The 15,625-nt window shown below is 38.4% G+C and overlaps 2 protein-coding genes across 2 annotated transcripts; both read left to right on the top strand.

Moving 5' to 3' along the window:
* The first annotated feature begins 229 nt into the window (after positions 1-229).
* On the top strand, positions 230-3,475 carry LOC113637068 (homeobox protein HMX3-like). The gene is made up of 2 exons (XM_027137493.2): positions 230-785; positions 1,911-3,475. Exons 1-2 carry the CDS (start codon positions 506-508, stop codon positions 2,699-2,701), a joined length of 1,071 nt encoding a protein of 356 aa, XP_026993294.1. The 5' UTR covers positions 230-505; the 3' UTR covers positions 2,702-3,475.
* Positions 3,476-8,030: 4,555 nt separating this feature from the next.
* On the top strand, positions 8,031-13,551 carry LOC113637069 (homeobox protein HMX2-like). The gene is made up of 2 exons (XM_027137494.2): positions 8,031-9,006; positions 12,373-13,551. The coding sequence occupies exons 1-2, from the start codon at positions 8,724-8,726 to the stop codon at positions 12,999-13,001; spliced, it is 912 nt and encodes a 303-aa protein (XP_026993295.2). The 5' UTR covers positions 8,031-8,723; the 3' UTR covers positions 13,002-13,551.
* Positions 13,552-15,625: the final 2,074 nt, after the last annotated feature.

Here is a 15,625-nt window from a genome sequence, read left to right on the forward strand (position 1 = left end):
GTTAAAAAAATAAGCGATTACATTATAACTACGTATTGAATCGGGATTTAAATGCGTTACAATAGATTACTATTCTTATTATTCTTATTCTTATTTTTATTCTTCTTCTTATTATTAAAAACAGACAGAGACAGAGACGAATCTAATGAAGAGGGAGGACCTCTCTCTCTCTCTCTCTCTCTCTCTCTCTCTCTCTCTCTCTCTCTTTCTCTCTCCCCCTCACTCTCTCCCTGTGTGTGTTTAACTCTGCTGCTTTCTCTCTCTCTCTCACTCTCTCTCTCTCATTCTCTCTCTCTCCGTCTTGTTGGACTTCCCTCGCGCTCTGAACATGACCCGCGACTTCGCCATTTTTTCCTCTCTCATTCCTCCCTCCGTCTTTTAACGATCTGAGGACGTTTTCTTTTTACCGGACTTTAAATAAAAACAGAAACTAAAAGAAATCCACGAGCAGAAACTCCGTGAGCACAAATCGTTTCTCTCACCGCGACACTTCCTCACAGTCGTCATGCCGGAGCCGCGCGGTTCTCCCTCAGACTCTCCATTCTCCATCCGGAACCTGCTGAGCTGCGACACGAAGCCCAAACCGGCCAAACCCGCGAGACCGGAAGCAGGATTCGGGGTCGGGGTCGGTCTAGGGTTGGGATTTGGCTTCGGGGATTTCAGCTTGGCTCGGCTCGAGCTTCTCAACCCGCATCGGCTAGCGCTGCCCGCGTACCTGGAGCGCGCGAGCTGGTATTCTCCACACGCGCTCACCGGAGCTGCCGCACACCTGTACAGCACTGCAGGTAAACTCGATATAATATAATATAATATAATATAATATAATATAATATAATATAATATAATATAATATAATATAATATAAATACTTCTACTATTTATAATAATAATAATAATAATCATAATCATAATCATAATCATAATCATCATCATCATCATCAATCAGGAAAATCCACAAAATGTATTAAAATAATTTTTTGTAATGGAATAAAAAACAATCCGGCACATAACATCTGCATAATAAGTGTGTGTGTGTGTGTGTGTGTGTGTGTGTGTGTGTGTGTGTGTGTGTGTGTGTGTGTGTGTGTGTGTGTGAGAGAGAGAGAGAGAGAGAGAGAGAGAGAGAGAGAGAGAGAGAGAGAGAGAGAGAGAGAGAGAGAGAGAGAGAGAGAGAGAGAGAGAGAGAAAGAATTATAAAGCTTTAAATCAACCTTTGTGCTTTTAAAATCTAAATGCAACATTCACACTTGTTTTTTTTTACTTACATTTAAACTTAATTAGCCCTTAAATTAAAACTTCAATAAAATAAAATTAAAACTTCACTGAAATTATTTTTAAAAGATTAAACAAATAAATAGTGAAAGGGCAAATCAAAGTGCTCTTTCTCTCTCTGTGTGTGTGTGTGTGTGTGTGTGTGTGTGTGTGTGTGTGTGTGTGTGTGTGTGTGTGTGTGTGTGTGTGTGTGTGTGTGTGTGTGTGTAACAATAATCAGTGTCCGTATGACTTTCTGTTCCGAAAGCCCGCTTTTATCTAATAAAAATGATCTAATTCTAAAAATCTGTCTAGAACCTTTGTGACGTGTTTTTTAAAGTTTCACAAAGCGAAGAGACCTAAATGATTGTGTGTCTATTATTTAATAATAGTAGCTATTTAAGGTCTTCTAAGCACTAAGTGCGCTTAAAGAGTGAAATGGATATAGGATTAAATCAGGGTGTGCGCGCCCGCGCACACACACACACACACACACACACACACACACACACACACACACACACACACACACACACACACACACACTTAGAAAGTACTGTCAGGTTTCTCTCTCGTGAATCAAGAAAGGAATTATGACATTTTGCAAAACAATTAAACATGTACAAAATACAAATTGTTTTGTGTTGCATTTTGTTCAGATAAAAGCAGCACGTGCTCAGAGAGAGACTCCCCCGAGTTCCGGTCCGACCTGGAAACTAAGGAAGAGCACGATGATGATGAAGAGGAAGAGGAGGAAGACGAGTGCGCGAGGAGCGGAGAGGAAGAAATCGAGGACACTGACGCAGAACAGCGAAAGAGATTTGCGGCTCGTGAGGCAGAAGAAGAAGAAGAGGAGGAGGAGGAGGACTGGAAACGGAATGCGCGGGTGACACCGACGACAACGGCGATGGCGGTGGTGGAAGCAGAGGAAGAGGATGAGGAGAAGAAAGCAGGCCACCGTAAGAAGAAAACTCGCACAGTGTTCTCGCGCAGCCAGGTGTTTCAGCTGGAGTCCACATTTGACGTGAAGCGCTACCTGAGCAGCTCGGAGCGCGCGGGTCTCGCCGCCTCTCTGCGCCTCACCGAGACTCAGGTGAAAATCTGGTTTCAGAACCGCAGAAACAAGTGGAAGCGGCAGATCGCCGCCGAGCTCGAGGCCGCAAGCCTGCAGCAGCACCACCTTCATCATCACCACCATCACCATCACCAGCATCCTCTTCACCAGCAGCACCAACAGCGGATCGTCCGCGTGCCCGTGCTTTATCACGAGAGTGCGGCGGCGACGGGGGTGGCGGCCGCTACGGCCTCGTCGGAGAGCGCGAGCCCTCACCACACGAGCGCCAGCACCATCACGACCAGCGTGAGCACCACCACGCCCACGCCGCTCCTCGCTTTCCCGCACGCGCTCTATTACCCTCAACCGCACATACCGCTGCTCAGACGCACGTAGACTTTATTTAATTGTTTTTCTTTTAAAAACAGACTGAATACAATTTTTATAAATGAGAAAATATAAACGAATGAAGAAATTATTTTTGTAAAACACAAACAAGCTTTCTTTTTTTGGCATAGAAAAGATTAAAGGACAACATGTAAATCTTTATAAATATATATACATAAATATATTGTCATTTAATTTTCGATCCGTTTTGATCCGAACCAGACGATACATTTTAGATGAGGCTAAGCATTATTATTATTATTATTATTATTATTATTATTATTATTATTATTATTATTATTATTATTATATCGTCTCATCTATAAAAAGCAGCTGACTTTGTTTACATAATGGTTCTCTAGTTATGTATACATTTTGTGTGTGTGTGTGTGTGTGTGTGTGTGTGTGTGTGTGTGTGTGTGTGTGTGTGTGTGTGTGTGTGTGTGTGTGTGAGTGTGTTTAAGCGCGAGTGCAATATCACAGGGACTGTGTGTTACTTATCTATTCTAACATATTTCTAAACATAAATTTCACTCAATGGACAATCACATAATTTAAAGAAACTTAGACCTGCGTTTCCATTTGCATCGACATCAACATATATAAGCAAAAATAACAACAATAACGACCGGAACTTACGTTGACATATTGTTATTAACTCAGTTCTGAATGTAAATATGAAAGAAGGGCAGTGTGCTTTGTACAGAGAGATGGAAGGTAAAACGTTTTTGTTATTGTACCGCTGATTCCTGTTGTGAAATAAATAAATGTTATTAAGCCTTTTATTGTGTGCGCGCGTGTGTGTGCGTGCGTGCGTGCGTGTGTGTGTGTTTGTATTTGTGTGTGTGTGTGCGTGCGTGCAGGTGTGTGTGTGTGTGTGTGTGTGTGTGTGTGTGTGTGTGTGTGTGTGTGTGTGTGTGTGTGTGTGTGGTAATGCGTCAATTTCTAACACCAACTGACAGTTTACAGCTCACAGCTTCACTTTCTTCTCTGCTTTTAAACAGCATAATAATATTACTCATAGACCACACACACACACACACACACACACACACACACACACACACACACACACACACACACACACACACACACACAATACAGCAACAACATCAACAGAAACAACAATAAAGACAGTTGTTATTTAAAGTTATTTGATCTTTTGGACTTTTGGTTGTTGGTTAAAGTTTTGTTCTTCTTATCTTTAAATTCATTTGAAAGCGACAGGAAGAGGCAGAAAGACGCTTATTAGTATTAGTAACAGTGGCAGCACACACATTTACACACGGGCCACACACATACTGTCAAAGCATTAATAAGTGCTTTATCTAAAAGCAACAACTCGGGAATCACTAAATGAATAAATGAAAGAATCAATCGATCGATTAATTAAAGCAGATTCCCGTCCGCTCCATTAGACTGAAAATGTAGTTCTCCCTTTTTTCCAGTTTATGCATCCATGTTAATTTGCCCTATTTACCCGCATATAATAATAGCCAATATTATTCAAACGCTTTGTTATCATATATTTTTTATTATTTTTACACTTGATATTTTATCTGATTTGTTTTTTTTTTTTGTTATTTGACAAATTAATCTGTTTACAATTTCTAAATGTACATTGCTTCGGTCTACTCCAATACACATAATGTATGATCATTTCAGATTGTATGAATATCCCCATAAAAATCCACTAAACTTAAACACACCAGCTCATATTGTTTTGCATACTAGAAGCTGATTGGCTCTTGCATTTGATGACGCAGAAACTCCTGTCTTGTGTCACGTGTTAAACAATAAATCAGATTGATGGTAAAAGTAAAAAAGCACTGCAGTAATCATTTTTACAGTGCAGCCATCTGAACACATGGAAAAACAAATTTCCATGGTGGTGTTTAATCAAACTGAGCATCATTTATAAACTTTTGAGAAACTTTTAAGACAATTAAGTTGCTTAATTTAATTTTAAAAAACACACACACAGCTGTTAAAGCATGTTTTACAGTCTCTTCTGAGACGTGCCCTTGATTTTATGCACCTGTGTCCTCTGTGCATTAAACCTAACCTGACTACTAATTTTTATGTAATGTAATGTTAAGTAGTTAAGCTTATGCCCCGCCCAGTACACCTCATTTAATGTATTGTATATAACTGTTAATACACTTAATGGTCAAAGACCCTTGAGAACGAGACATATTGAGTGACATCCCAAATGTTACCCCAAATCCCTCCCAAACCTTTTATATTCAGTGCAAAAGGAATAATGAAGAACTAATAATAAAAGAAGTGTGAATATAATGTTATTAACCAATAAAAATAATTCATGATGATTATCACAGTATTAGTAAGAAAAACACCAGGAGTGTAAGTTGGGGATAAAGAATGTTGCAGGGTGTGAGGATGGTGTGACTGGGGTATAAGGGTATGTTTAGGTGCAGCAGAGTGTGTCAGAGTGTGGTGGAGTTTTACAGGGTGTGGGGAAGTGTATTAGAGATGAAAAAGTGTGGCAGGGTGTGTAAGATTTGAGTATAGTAAGAGTATGTAGAAGTGCAGGGTAGGTGTAGAAGAGTGCAATGGGATGTAGAGGAGTGGAGTAGGTGTAAAGGAGTGGGGTGGGATGTAGAGGATTGGGGTCGGTGTAGAGGAGTGGGGTAGGTGTAGAAGAGTGGAGTGGGATGTAGAGGAGTGAGGTACGTGTAGAGGAATAGGTTGGGTGCAAAGGAGTGGGGGTAGGTGTAGAGGAGTGGGGTGGGTGTAGAGGTGTGGGATGGGTGTAGAGGTGTGGGGTGGGTGTAGAGGAGTGAGGTGAGGTATGGAGGAGTGTGGTGAGGTATAGAGGAGTGTGGTGAGGTATAGAGGAGTGTGGTGAGGTATAGAGGAGTGTGGTGAGGTGTAGAGGAGTGGGGTGGGTGTAGAGGTGTGGGATGGGTGTAGAGGAGTGTGGTGAGGTATAGAGGAGTGTGGTGAGGTGTAGAGGAGTGGGGTGGGTGTAGAGGTGTGGGATGGGTGTAGAGGAGTGGGGTGAGGTATAGAGGAGTGTGGTGAGGTATAGAGGAGTGTGGTGAGGTATGGAGGAGTGTGGTGAGGTATAGAGGAGTGTGGTGAGGTGTAGAGGAGTGGAGTGAGTTGTAGAGGAGTGTGGTAGGTGCAGAGGAGTTTGTGTGTGTGTGTGTGTGTGTGTGTGTGTGTGTGTGTGTGTGTGTGTGTGTGTGTGTGTGTGTGTGTGTCTGTGTGTATAAGAGTTGGTTAATTTCTCCTGCAGGAATTGATGAATCTATCAGAGAACCAGATTGAAAAACCATTAAACACACACACAGACACACACAGACACACACAGACACACACAGACACACACAGACACACATAGACACACATAGACACAGACACACACACACACACACACACACACACACACACACACACACACACACACACACACACACACACACACTTTCTTTTTTAATATATATATATATGCTTTCTTCTTTTCTCTTTCTCTATACGTCTTTATCTTTCTTGTTCTTTGTTGTTCTTCACCTTTTCCCTGTCTCGTTCACCTTTCTCCTTATCACCCTGTTTATCTTTGTCTATCTGTCTTTTTTCTGTTCCTTTAAAATCTTTAGCATCTTCCTGGATCTCTTCATCCTTTTTTCTTCCTCATTTCTCTCTCTCTCTCTCTCTCTCTCTCTCTCTCTCTCTCTCTCTCTCTCTCTCTCTCTCTCTCTCTCTTTCTCATTTCTGTACTCTTTTTATCTTTCTTTCTTTATCTATTTGTTTCCTCTTTGTTTCTTTTAGTCTATACGCTACAAAAGCAATTCTATTTGCCAGAATTCTAACTGCCTGAATCATTCATTTCTCTCTCTTTCTCCAGTCATTTACTGAACTCATCTGTATCTTCTTATCACTCCTTTACCATTTTTCTTGCACCCCATCACCCATATCTCTTTCTCTGTCTGTCTGTCTGTCTGTCTCTCTCCCTCTCTCTGTAAAATTCTCAGGATCTTTCTGTCTGCCTCCTGTCTTTCTCTTTCTTTTTTGCCACCTCTCTCTCTCTCCTCTCTCTCTCTCTCTCTCTCTCTCTCTCTCTCTCTCTCTCTCTCTCTCTCTCTCTGTCTGAATGAAAATCGAAACATCATCAGTGTTTGTACTTTATTGAACATATTGATGTCATTTTCTGTGTGTGTGTGTGTGTGTTTCACCTCTCTCTCTCTCTCTCTCTCTCTCTCTCTCTCTCTCTCTCTCTCTCTCTCTCTCTCTCTCTCTCTCTCCACTCATAGATCATCATCATGCGCGCGCCTCCGTGTTTAATATCACTTATTGATGTTTGATGCTCGGATTAAATGCGCCTTCATCTGTCCAGCAGCCGCGCGGTGTGATTTATTATAATAACAATAACAATAATGAATAAATCTCATCGATAGCGTCGATCTGAAAGCTTGCATAGCTGAAGATTTGGAGGATGAGCGTGAGCTAAAACAGACACACACACACACACACACACACACACACACACACACACACACACACACACACACACACACACACACACACACTCCGTTGACTGAACAGAAATGCGCCATTACTAGCAAAATTTTGACAAATGTAAATAATAATGTAAAACACAATAATATAATCTATACAACACGCATTTATACAACCGCATGCGCATGCGCGCTAAAGTTCATGAACAGGGCTTTAAATGCATTTTGTTTTTATTGCGACTTTATATATATATATTCCTATGGGAGCAAAATGTAAGTGGCACGTGCTAACAAGAGACGAAGGACATAAGGAAAGAGGGCGGAGTTAACGTGAAGAGGCGGGGCAAATTACCCTCCAATGAATTAATCAGTTATGAGTCATGATGATGAGTCTTTGAATAAAGAAAAATGCATTTATTATTATTATTATTATTATTATTATTATTATTATTATTATTATTATTATTATTATTATTATTATCGCAACCATATACAATTATCTGCTAGAACAGACCATCATCTCCGCTGTAGTGTCACATATTCATGACAAACACAATAATATTAATATTATAATCACAATATTTGATTCTTTTAGTCTATTAATAAGTAATGTGAGTTTACATAAGTCTAGGCTAGATGTTATCTTAAGTATGCAAGTGATTTGCATTTTTGTTATTTATAATGTACTCCTGGCTCATGCAAATATGCTTATTTGCATATATGCTTTGAATTCTCCAATCATAAGCTGTGAAAGGCCTACAGTTATGTCACGACTGCGTAAAATAAAGTTTCTAGCTAACTAATTCACGGAATAAACTAATTATTAACTAATTAAATGTATTTTGCTGATTTGTCGCCTGAGTGATATTGTGTAAGGTGTAGCGTCATTAGAGAAGTGAGGATTTATTTTGTTGATAGGTTTCAGGAATCCTCAGTACTTTTGCTATTAAATGTACAATTTTGATCATGTTTGTGTTGTTCTTGTAGTTTATTGTTGTTGTTTTGTAATCCAGCCGCTTCTTTAGCTGGCGTGAGAATGTCCTCAAGTATCGTAGTAATTTTTTCTCTATTCAGTCTTACCTGAACGCTGTGAAATTTCCGGGCTCGGTTTCAGCGCGCGATTGGCCAGCACGAGGTCTTACCGACATGCAAATGAGGGCGCGCGCGTTACACCCGCCCGGTGAGCAGCAGGAGAGCGCGCGGACAGCCGAGCGAACCGGGGGTGGAATGCACACTCTGCACGAGCCGCGACTTTTACATACACACACACATACACATACACGCACATACACACTTCTACACACAAACACACACATACACACGCACACACACATTTTTATACACACACACATGCAACTTTATATCGTTAAATGTAGCCTAATGTAGATATTACACATGGATCCGATTCGTTTGGCCCTGATTTAGTTATTCTAGTGTCGTGAAACCGATTATCCTCAACTGTCTGAGCCTCCCGGTATTTTACATTGTTGGCTTTTTTTTTTTTTTTTTCGTTTTGTTTTTTCCTTCCTTTTTTTTGTTATGAGGTGAGAATGAGCACGAACTCGCAGGACAAGTGCGCGAGCGCTCCGGTTTCCAGCTTCACCATCCGCTCCATCCTGGGCGCACCGGCCGACACGGGAAGCTCTGGGGACGGGGATAACAAGAGTCCTACGGCGGCGACCCCACGGAAGCGCGCGCTCTCGGTGTCCGTGTCCTGCTCGGAGGATGAGGCGAGTGGAGCGGAGGCGGAGGACGCGACGGACTGCTGCTGCTCAGAGCCGGGACTTCCGGAACCGTGCAGCCGGCACCGCGCGCTCACGTTCCCCTGCATCGGTAAGCCGATGTGTTTTCATTCTTAAACTTTTTATTAGCGAGTGGTGAACTTCTGTCTGCTGCAGTTAATTCATTTCGGTAGGAACGTGTTCGGGTCTGTATGTAGGAGCTAAAAACATTTAACTTAAAAAAAAAAAAAAAAAGGTTTTCTTGAGGGGGAATTTTTAAAGGTTATTGTGTTGTTTTATATCCAGAAACCTTGATGCAGGGGTTATCTTTAAGTATACATGCTTTCTTAAAATATCTTCAGTAATGCATACCTTTCTCCCAAACTACATTAGTCTATGGGCTAAAAGTTGGAAACTGAAGTGTTTTGCTGCTTAATAGTGCACTTTTATATATTCTGTACCTTCACTGTGTGCGTTACGATGAAAGCTGCTCATCAACTATCTTTAAATTATTGTTTTAAAAGCGAATTAAAGGTTCAAATTAAAGTGGCCCTTAAGCTACTACTATGTATCTGCAGTCATTTAAAAGATACTTTACATTGACCTAAGCATGTACAAAGACAGACTAATGTCACCAGTGTTCCACTCCTGTTCCAGGAAAGTGCAGATGAGTTCTGTATTCATTTTTTCTTTTGTATATATATATATATATATATATATATATATATATATATATATATATATATATATATATATATATATATATATTCACATTTAATTAGTATTTTTGATATTGTGAAATCAATTAAATTAAATGATCAGATAAGATAGAGACTGATCTGTGTCGGTGAAAGTAAAAGCAAAATAAATAATTTGGTTGTGATGATAATAATAATGTTTAAAAATAAATAATAATAATAATAATAATAATAATAATAATAATAATAATAATAATAATTGAAAAGGCTTTAAGTCTGGTTGCATAATAGTAGCCTAATCTTTTCATCCCACTTTTAGGAAATTCTTGTCAATTATTTGTTATTATTAATTATTATTAATAGGACCTAATAAAAATACAAATATAAATAAAATATGAATATTTTACAGGTATATATGTCTATAAAATATGCTAATGCAGTCAACTGAATAATAGTTCACAGATTCCATAAGCTGAAATGTCTCATTATTTCCGTGTTCATCTTTACTAGAAGAGTTGGGGTTTATTTTAAGTGAAGAGTTTGATGTTTATCTTTGGAACATGTGGTTTATATAAAGGAAAGTGGGATAAATATGTAAATCTCTAACAGAAAAGAAGCGATCACAGTGAGTGGGATTGACTAATTCCCTCCAACGTGTTTTTTTAATTCATCATGATGTTAATCAGAGCAGGTGAGAGGTCAGACTCATTAACACGGCGTGTGTGTGTGTGTGTGTGTGTGTGTGTGTGTGTGTGTGTGTGTGTGTGTGTGTGTGTGTGTGTGTGTGTGTTTTCCCCGCGTTATGCTGAATTTAATCGAGTTTGATAATTGAATTAGTGGCGCCACATTTCCGCAATCGAGCGTTAAATGGAGGCTGATTTTACTGTGCGCTCTGACTGCATGGAGCTGTGGGCTTTAACACGCTCCTTTCTCAAAGCTCACACACACAGCAGAGATATCCGATATTAAACCCTACACACACATACACACACACACACACACACACACACACACACACACACACACACACACACACACACACACACACACACGTGTTCACAAACAACAACACTGCGAAATCAATTAACGCGCGTGCGCTCCTGATTTCCCGGTTTCGGTCCAAGTGCTGCTTTCGGAAAATCCCCGTTATCGGATTACATTATATTATGAATGTGTGTGTGTGTGTGTGTGTGTGTGTGTGTGTGTGTGTGTGTGTGTGTGTGTGTGTGTGTCTGGACGTATAGAATTTAACCATAATGTAGCAGAAAAAATTATAAAATGCTTCTGTGTAATACATTATATATAATGTTAATAAAACATACAGTAAAACACAATAGCTGGTTTTATACTCTACCACAATACTTGGCAGTAGGACATATAATTTTATAATTTTATTTTTATATCATAAAACAACAATATATCAGGATACAATTATTACATCCTGTAATAAAATTATAATACTATCAGAGAATACTAGCAACAGTTATTGTAGCCTCTAAAACTATATACACAGTAAAAAAAAAAAAAAAAAGACTATTAAACCGGTCACTGTGGTGGTTCTCTTCAGTCTAGAACATTTTGTAGATTATCTTTAATATATAAATGTGCATGTAGCACTAAATCTTCTTCACTAAAGATATGAAGACGTTATAAGATACATTTCAAAGGGTACAAATAATAAGAGCACCTTCACAGCAACACAGAGGAATCATATGTGCAGCGTTCTTCAGTTCATATGGAGGACTTAGAAAAAGTTCAGCGTAGATCACAGAAGTTAGGGTATATACTGGTTATTAAAGGTATATATAATATTAGTAGTAATATCATAGTAGTAATAATGTTAAAGTACTAAAAGTAGTATCTAGAGGTTCATAATTTATGTTAATTAATTTACATATTTTATAGGAAGTCTCATTGAGATCAAAAATCTCTTAAGAGAGACCTGGCCAAGGTAGCAGCCATACATAAGCACAATACATACATACATACAAAGAATCATACAAGTACAAGGACCTCTCAAGAAAAAACAACTACATGTTACATAATACAAAATAAAACTATTAAACAGCTACACACACACACACACACACACACACACACACACACACACACACACACACACACACACACATATATATATATATATATATATATATATATATATATATATATATATATATATATATATATATATATATATATATATATATATATATACACACGTCCTTGAAGGGTTGAAGGGTTACTCCAGGATAAGAACCTTTTTCTGACAGAGAACCTTCCAGGAATCAGGATTCTGTATATTATGCAGAATCAAGCTGTATAATATAATTCCGTATAATTCCCCCAATAAATTATCAATATAAAGAGATATATAACATATTCGTGCATAACAAACATAACACAATAATTTATTCTGTTTATATAAACTCAATTCAGTAAATATCTGTAATAAAGATTTATAAAATCACAATTCTATACAATCAGACTCAATTTAATGATTTGAATTTCTTCTTCTTCTTCTTCTTCTTCTTCTTCTTATTATTATTATTATTATTATTATTATTATCTTATAATATTCATTGATTATAGAACAGTACATTAATAATTATGTTTTCATTTTGTGTGTGAAATATATACAAAACATTATATTATATTATATTATATTATATTATATTATATTATATTATATTATATTATAAAGCATACATTAAAATAGTTATTGGCGGTTTTATTTGTTTTTTTATCTTGTGCTAATTTTTTCATCTTATTTGTTGCAGGTGCGACTAAAAGTCTTCTCCCGAGACAGGAGATAGATCGCGCGCACCATCATCACCTGGCGCAGTCGTTATTACCGGATTACCGGGATGAGCATCAGCGCGAGAGGGAGAGGGAGCGCTCGTGCGGTCGGGTATCTCCCGTGTCCGTGGAGCAGCAGCGCGAGGGAGCGGAGAAGCAGACTGTAGGTACAGGAGGAGGAGGAGGAGGAGGAGGTGGTGGTGGAGGTGCAGGAGGAGGAAGCGCAGCGAAGAAGAAGACACGCACGGTGTTCTCGCGCAGTCAGGTGTACCAGCTGGAGTCCACGTTCGACGTGAAACGCTACCTGAGCAGCTCGGAGCGCGCGTGCCTGGCCTCCAGCCTGCAGCTGACTGAGACCCAGGTGAAGACGTGGTTCCAGAACCGCAGGAACAAATGGAAGCGGCAGATCTCCGCCGAGCTCGAGGCGGCCAACGCTGCGCACGCGTCCGCCGCGCACGCGCTGGTCGGCGTCCCGCTCGTGCTGCGGGAGAACTCGTTGCTGCGCGTTCCCGTGCCGCGCTCCATTGCGTTCCCGACGCCTCTCTACTACCCCGGAAGTAATCTACCCCCGCTACCCTTGTACAATCTTTACAACAAAGTCGAATATTAACTTTTCACGCAGTACAAACAATGACTTATCATCATCATCATCATCATCATCATCATTGTTATTATTATTATTAATTATTATTGAAAAAAAAACAATACGGTTGATGAAGTCCACATTTCTACCCACATTTCTAATTATGCAGCGACGAAACGACCATGTGTGTAAACAACAACAACAACAACAACAACAACAACAACAACAACAACAACGGAAACCGGCGGAGCGTCTCTTCTGTACATGTTCTATAAAATACACCGTGTGTATACTGGATTATTTTGTACGTTTATTTACATTTTCTGTCTCTTTATTATAACCAATTTTATGCGTTATATGTGAGGACGAAAAAAATGGACTTTGTGCTTTGAAGGAAAAAGGATTAAAAAATAAAAGTGAGTGCAGCAATGAAAAGGATTTAACACCCCACAGTGTACATGAGTGAGAGAGTGAGAGAACGTGAATGAGAGAGAGTGAATGAGTGAGAGAGAGAGAGAGTGAGATAGAGTGTGTGTGTGTGAGAGAGAGAGTGAGATAGAGAGAGGAGTGAGAGAGAGAGAATGAGAGAGAGAAAGAATGAGAGAGAAAGAGAGAGAGAGAGAGAGAGAGAGAGAGAGAGAGAGAGAGAGAGAGAGAGAGAGAGAATACAGAATTTAATCTGATATCAATTCTGAGGTTTAGATGTGAGACTGAAACATGCAAATGAATACAACAGACACTTCTGTGACAAACAAACAACAACAACAACAATAATAATAATAATAATTTTTAAGATATTTCATTTCATCTCATGTGGTAAATTCAAGGATTGATGATCATCTGATTATTAAATAGTGGTCTGTTTAACTAAGAGTCTTGTGCTTGTGAGTTAATCATTAGAATCATCTCTATATTCCATAAATAATTGTATATTTATCAAATTAAGTAGCAATTGATAGTATTCTGCAATTATGAGATGTTTTTTAGATATTAATTATTTAAATAAAATAAAGATGTAACGATAAAATGAAATAATTTGAAATAATCAGCAGTTTTACATTTTAATTTATTAAATAAACTTTACTAAATAAAAATCTGCTTATTCAGATATATAGTTTATTTATTAATAGCATCATCTGTTTGTACAATAAAATAATCACATGTTTATTTAATAATCAACACTTTACCGTGTTGAACTCAGGGCAGATGTCACAATTCTTCCATCAAGGTGCCATTGTTGTTTTTCTTAACAAAATGCATTCAGTATAAATAAAAACAGAATTCTGTTCAGATCGACAGTCATTTTAAAAGAAATCTGAAAAATTCGGTATAACTTTCTTTTAATGGTCTGTCACTGAAGTGTCTTACTGAAGTATTGTGTTTACTGATACATCAGATTGGTTCAGATTGTGTTATGGTGACACACACACACACACACACACACACACACACACACACACACACATAAACACACACATAAACACAAACACACACACACACACACACACACACACACACACACACACACACACACACACACACACACACACACACACACACACACAAACTGTATTTAGTATACACAAACACACACACACACAAACACACACACACACACACACATACACACACACACACAAACACACACACTCAAACACACACAAACACACACACACACAAACACACCCCCCCCCACACACACACACAAACACAATCAACTCAAACCCTACAGTAAAAACGAGAAAACTTTATTGTTATTACACATGTGCAAGGCAACGGAATACAGTTGAGGTCTAACCAGAGTGCAATAGCAGCAAGTGCAGGATACACAGTGTTTACATTAAATAAGTTAAATAAAGTGGTAATATAGAAGTGATTTAGAGATGTGTGTGTGCTATGAACATAATATACAGATGAATATAACTATAAACTGAACTTTATAACTATAACTATACTATATACTATACTTATACTGAACTATAAACTGAACTTTAAACAGAAGGATCTGTGCTGTAACAAAATATATGGCTATTCCTATAAACAGTAATTTACAGATGTGTATAATACTGATATATATATATATATATATATATATATATATATATATATATATATATATATATATATATATATATATATATATGTAGCATACCTTATTTAACTTTACTCCAACAACTAGCATATTCAAACTACTAACATAGTTATTTTAGTCCACTTAAACTGTTACTTAGTTTAGCCTACCTAAGAATTTAGCATATTTAAGTGAGTCTATTTTAGGTTTAGCACGTGTAGACCGCTGGTGTGTGTGAGTGAGGAAGACCGCTGTAGCACGACATCGTCATTCCAGTGGACAGTGAGCTCATGAAGATGATTTGAGGTTTAAGGTGTGAGACAGATTTGTGGCAGTGAGGAATTCAGTGTGAGGGAATTTATTATTAGTGCAGCGACAGACGCTACAAATCGAACAGAGACACGGCGAGGAAGAAGACACGATAATCATGTTAACTTTATTCGTGCTGTTACACAAGAGACGGCTGTCAAAATTATACGACACAATTCTGAACTATTGTTTAACAAGGCTAAATGACACTGTTCTAGTAGATGCTAAATGAAGTACTCTAGCTGCTTCAGTCTTCTCATGAAGTTCACGA

This window comes from Tachysurus fulvidraco, chromosome 12 (genome assembly GCF_022655615.1).
Source record: "Tachysurus fulvidraco isolate hzauxx_2018 chromosome 12, HZAU_PFXX_2.0, whole genome shotgun sequence".
In the NCBI taxonomy this organism is placed as follows: Eukaryota; Metazoa; Chordata; class Actinopteri; order Siluriformes; family Bagridae; genus Tachysurus; species Tachysurus fulvidraco.

Bases quoted from the DNA above. Each gene is read 5' to 3' on its own strand.
- LOC113637068 (XM_027137493.2), top strand. From the start codon at position 506: ATGCCGGAGCCGCGCGGTTCTCCCTCAGACTCTCCATTCTCCATCCGG. The intron at 786-1,910 runs GTAAACTCGATA...CATTTTGTTCAG, and splicing joins ACACCTGTACAGCACTGCAG to ATAAAAGCAGCACGTGCTCA.
- LOC113637069 (XM_027137494.2), top strand. From the start codon at position 8,724: ATGAGCACGAACTCGCAGGACAAGTGCGCGAGCGCTCCGGTTTCCAGC. The intron at 9,007-12,372 runs GTAAGCCGATGT...TATTTGTTGCAG, and splicing joins GCTCACGTTCCCCTGCATCG to GTGCGACTAAAAGTCTTCTC.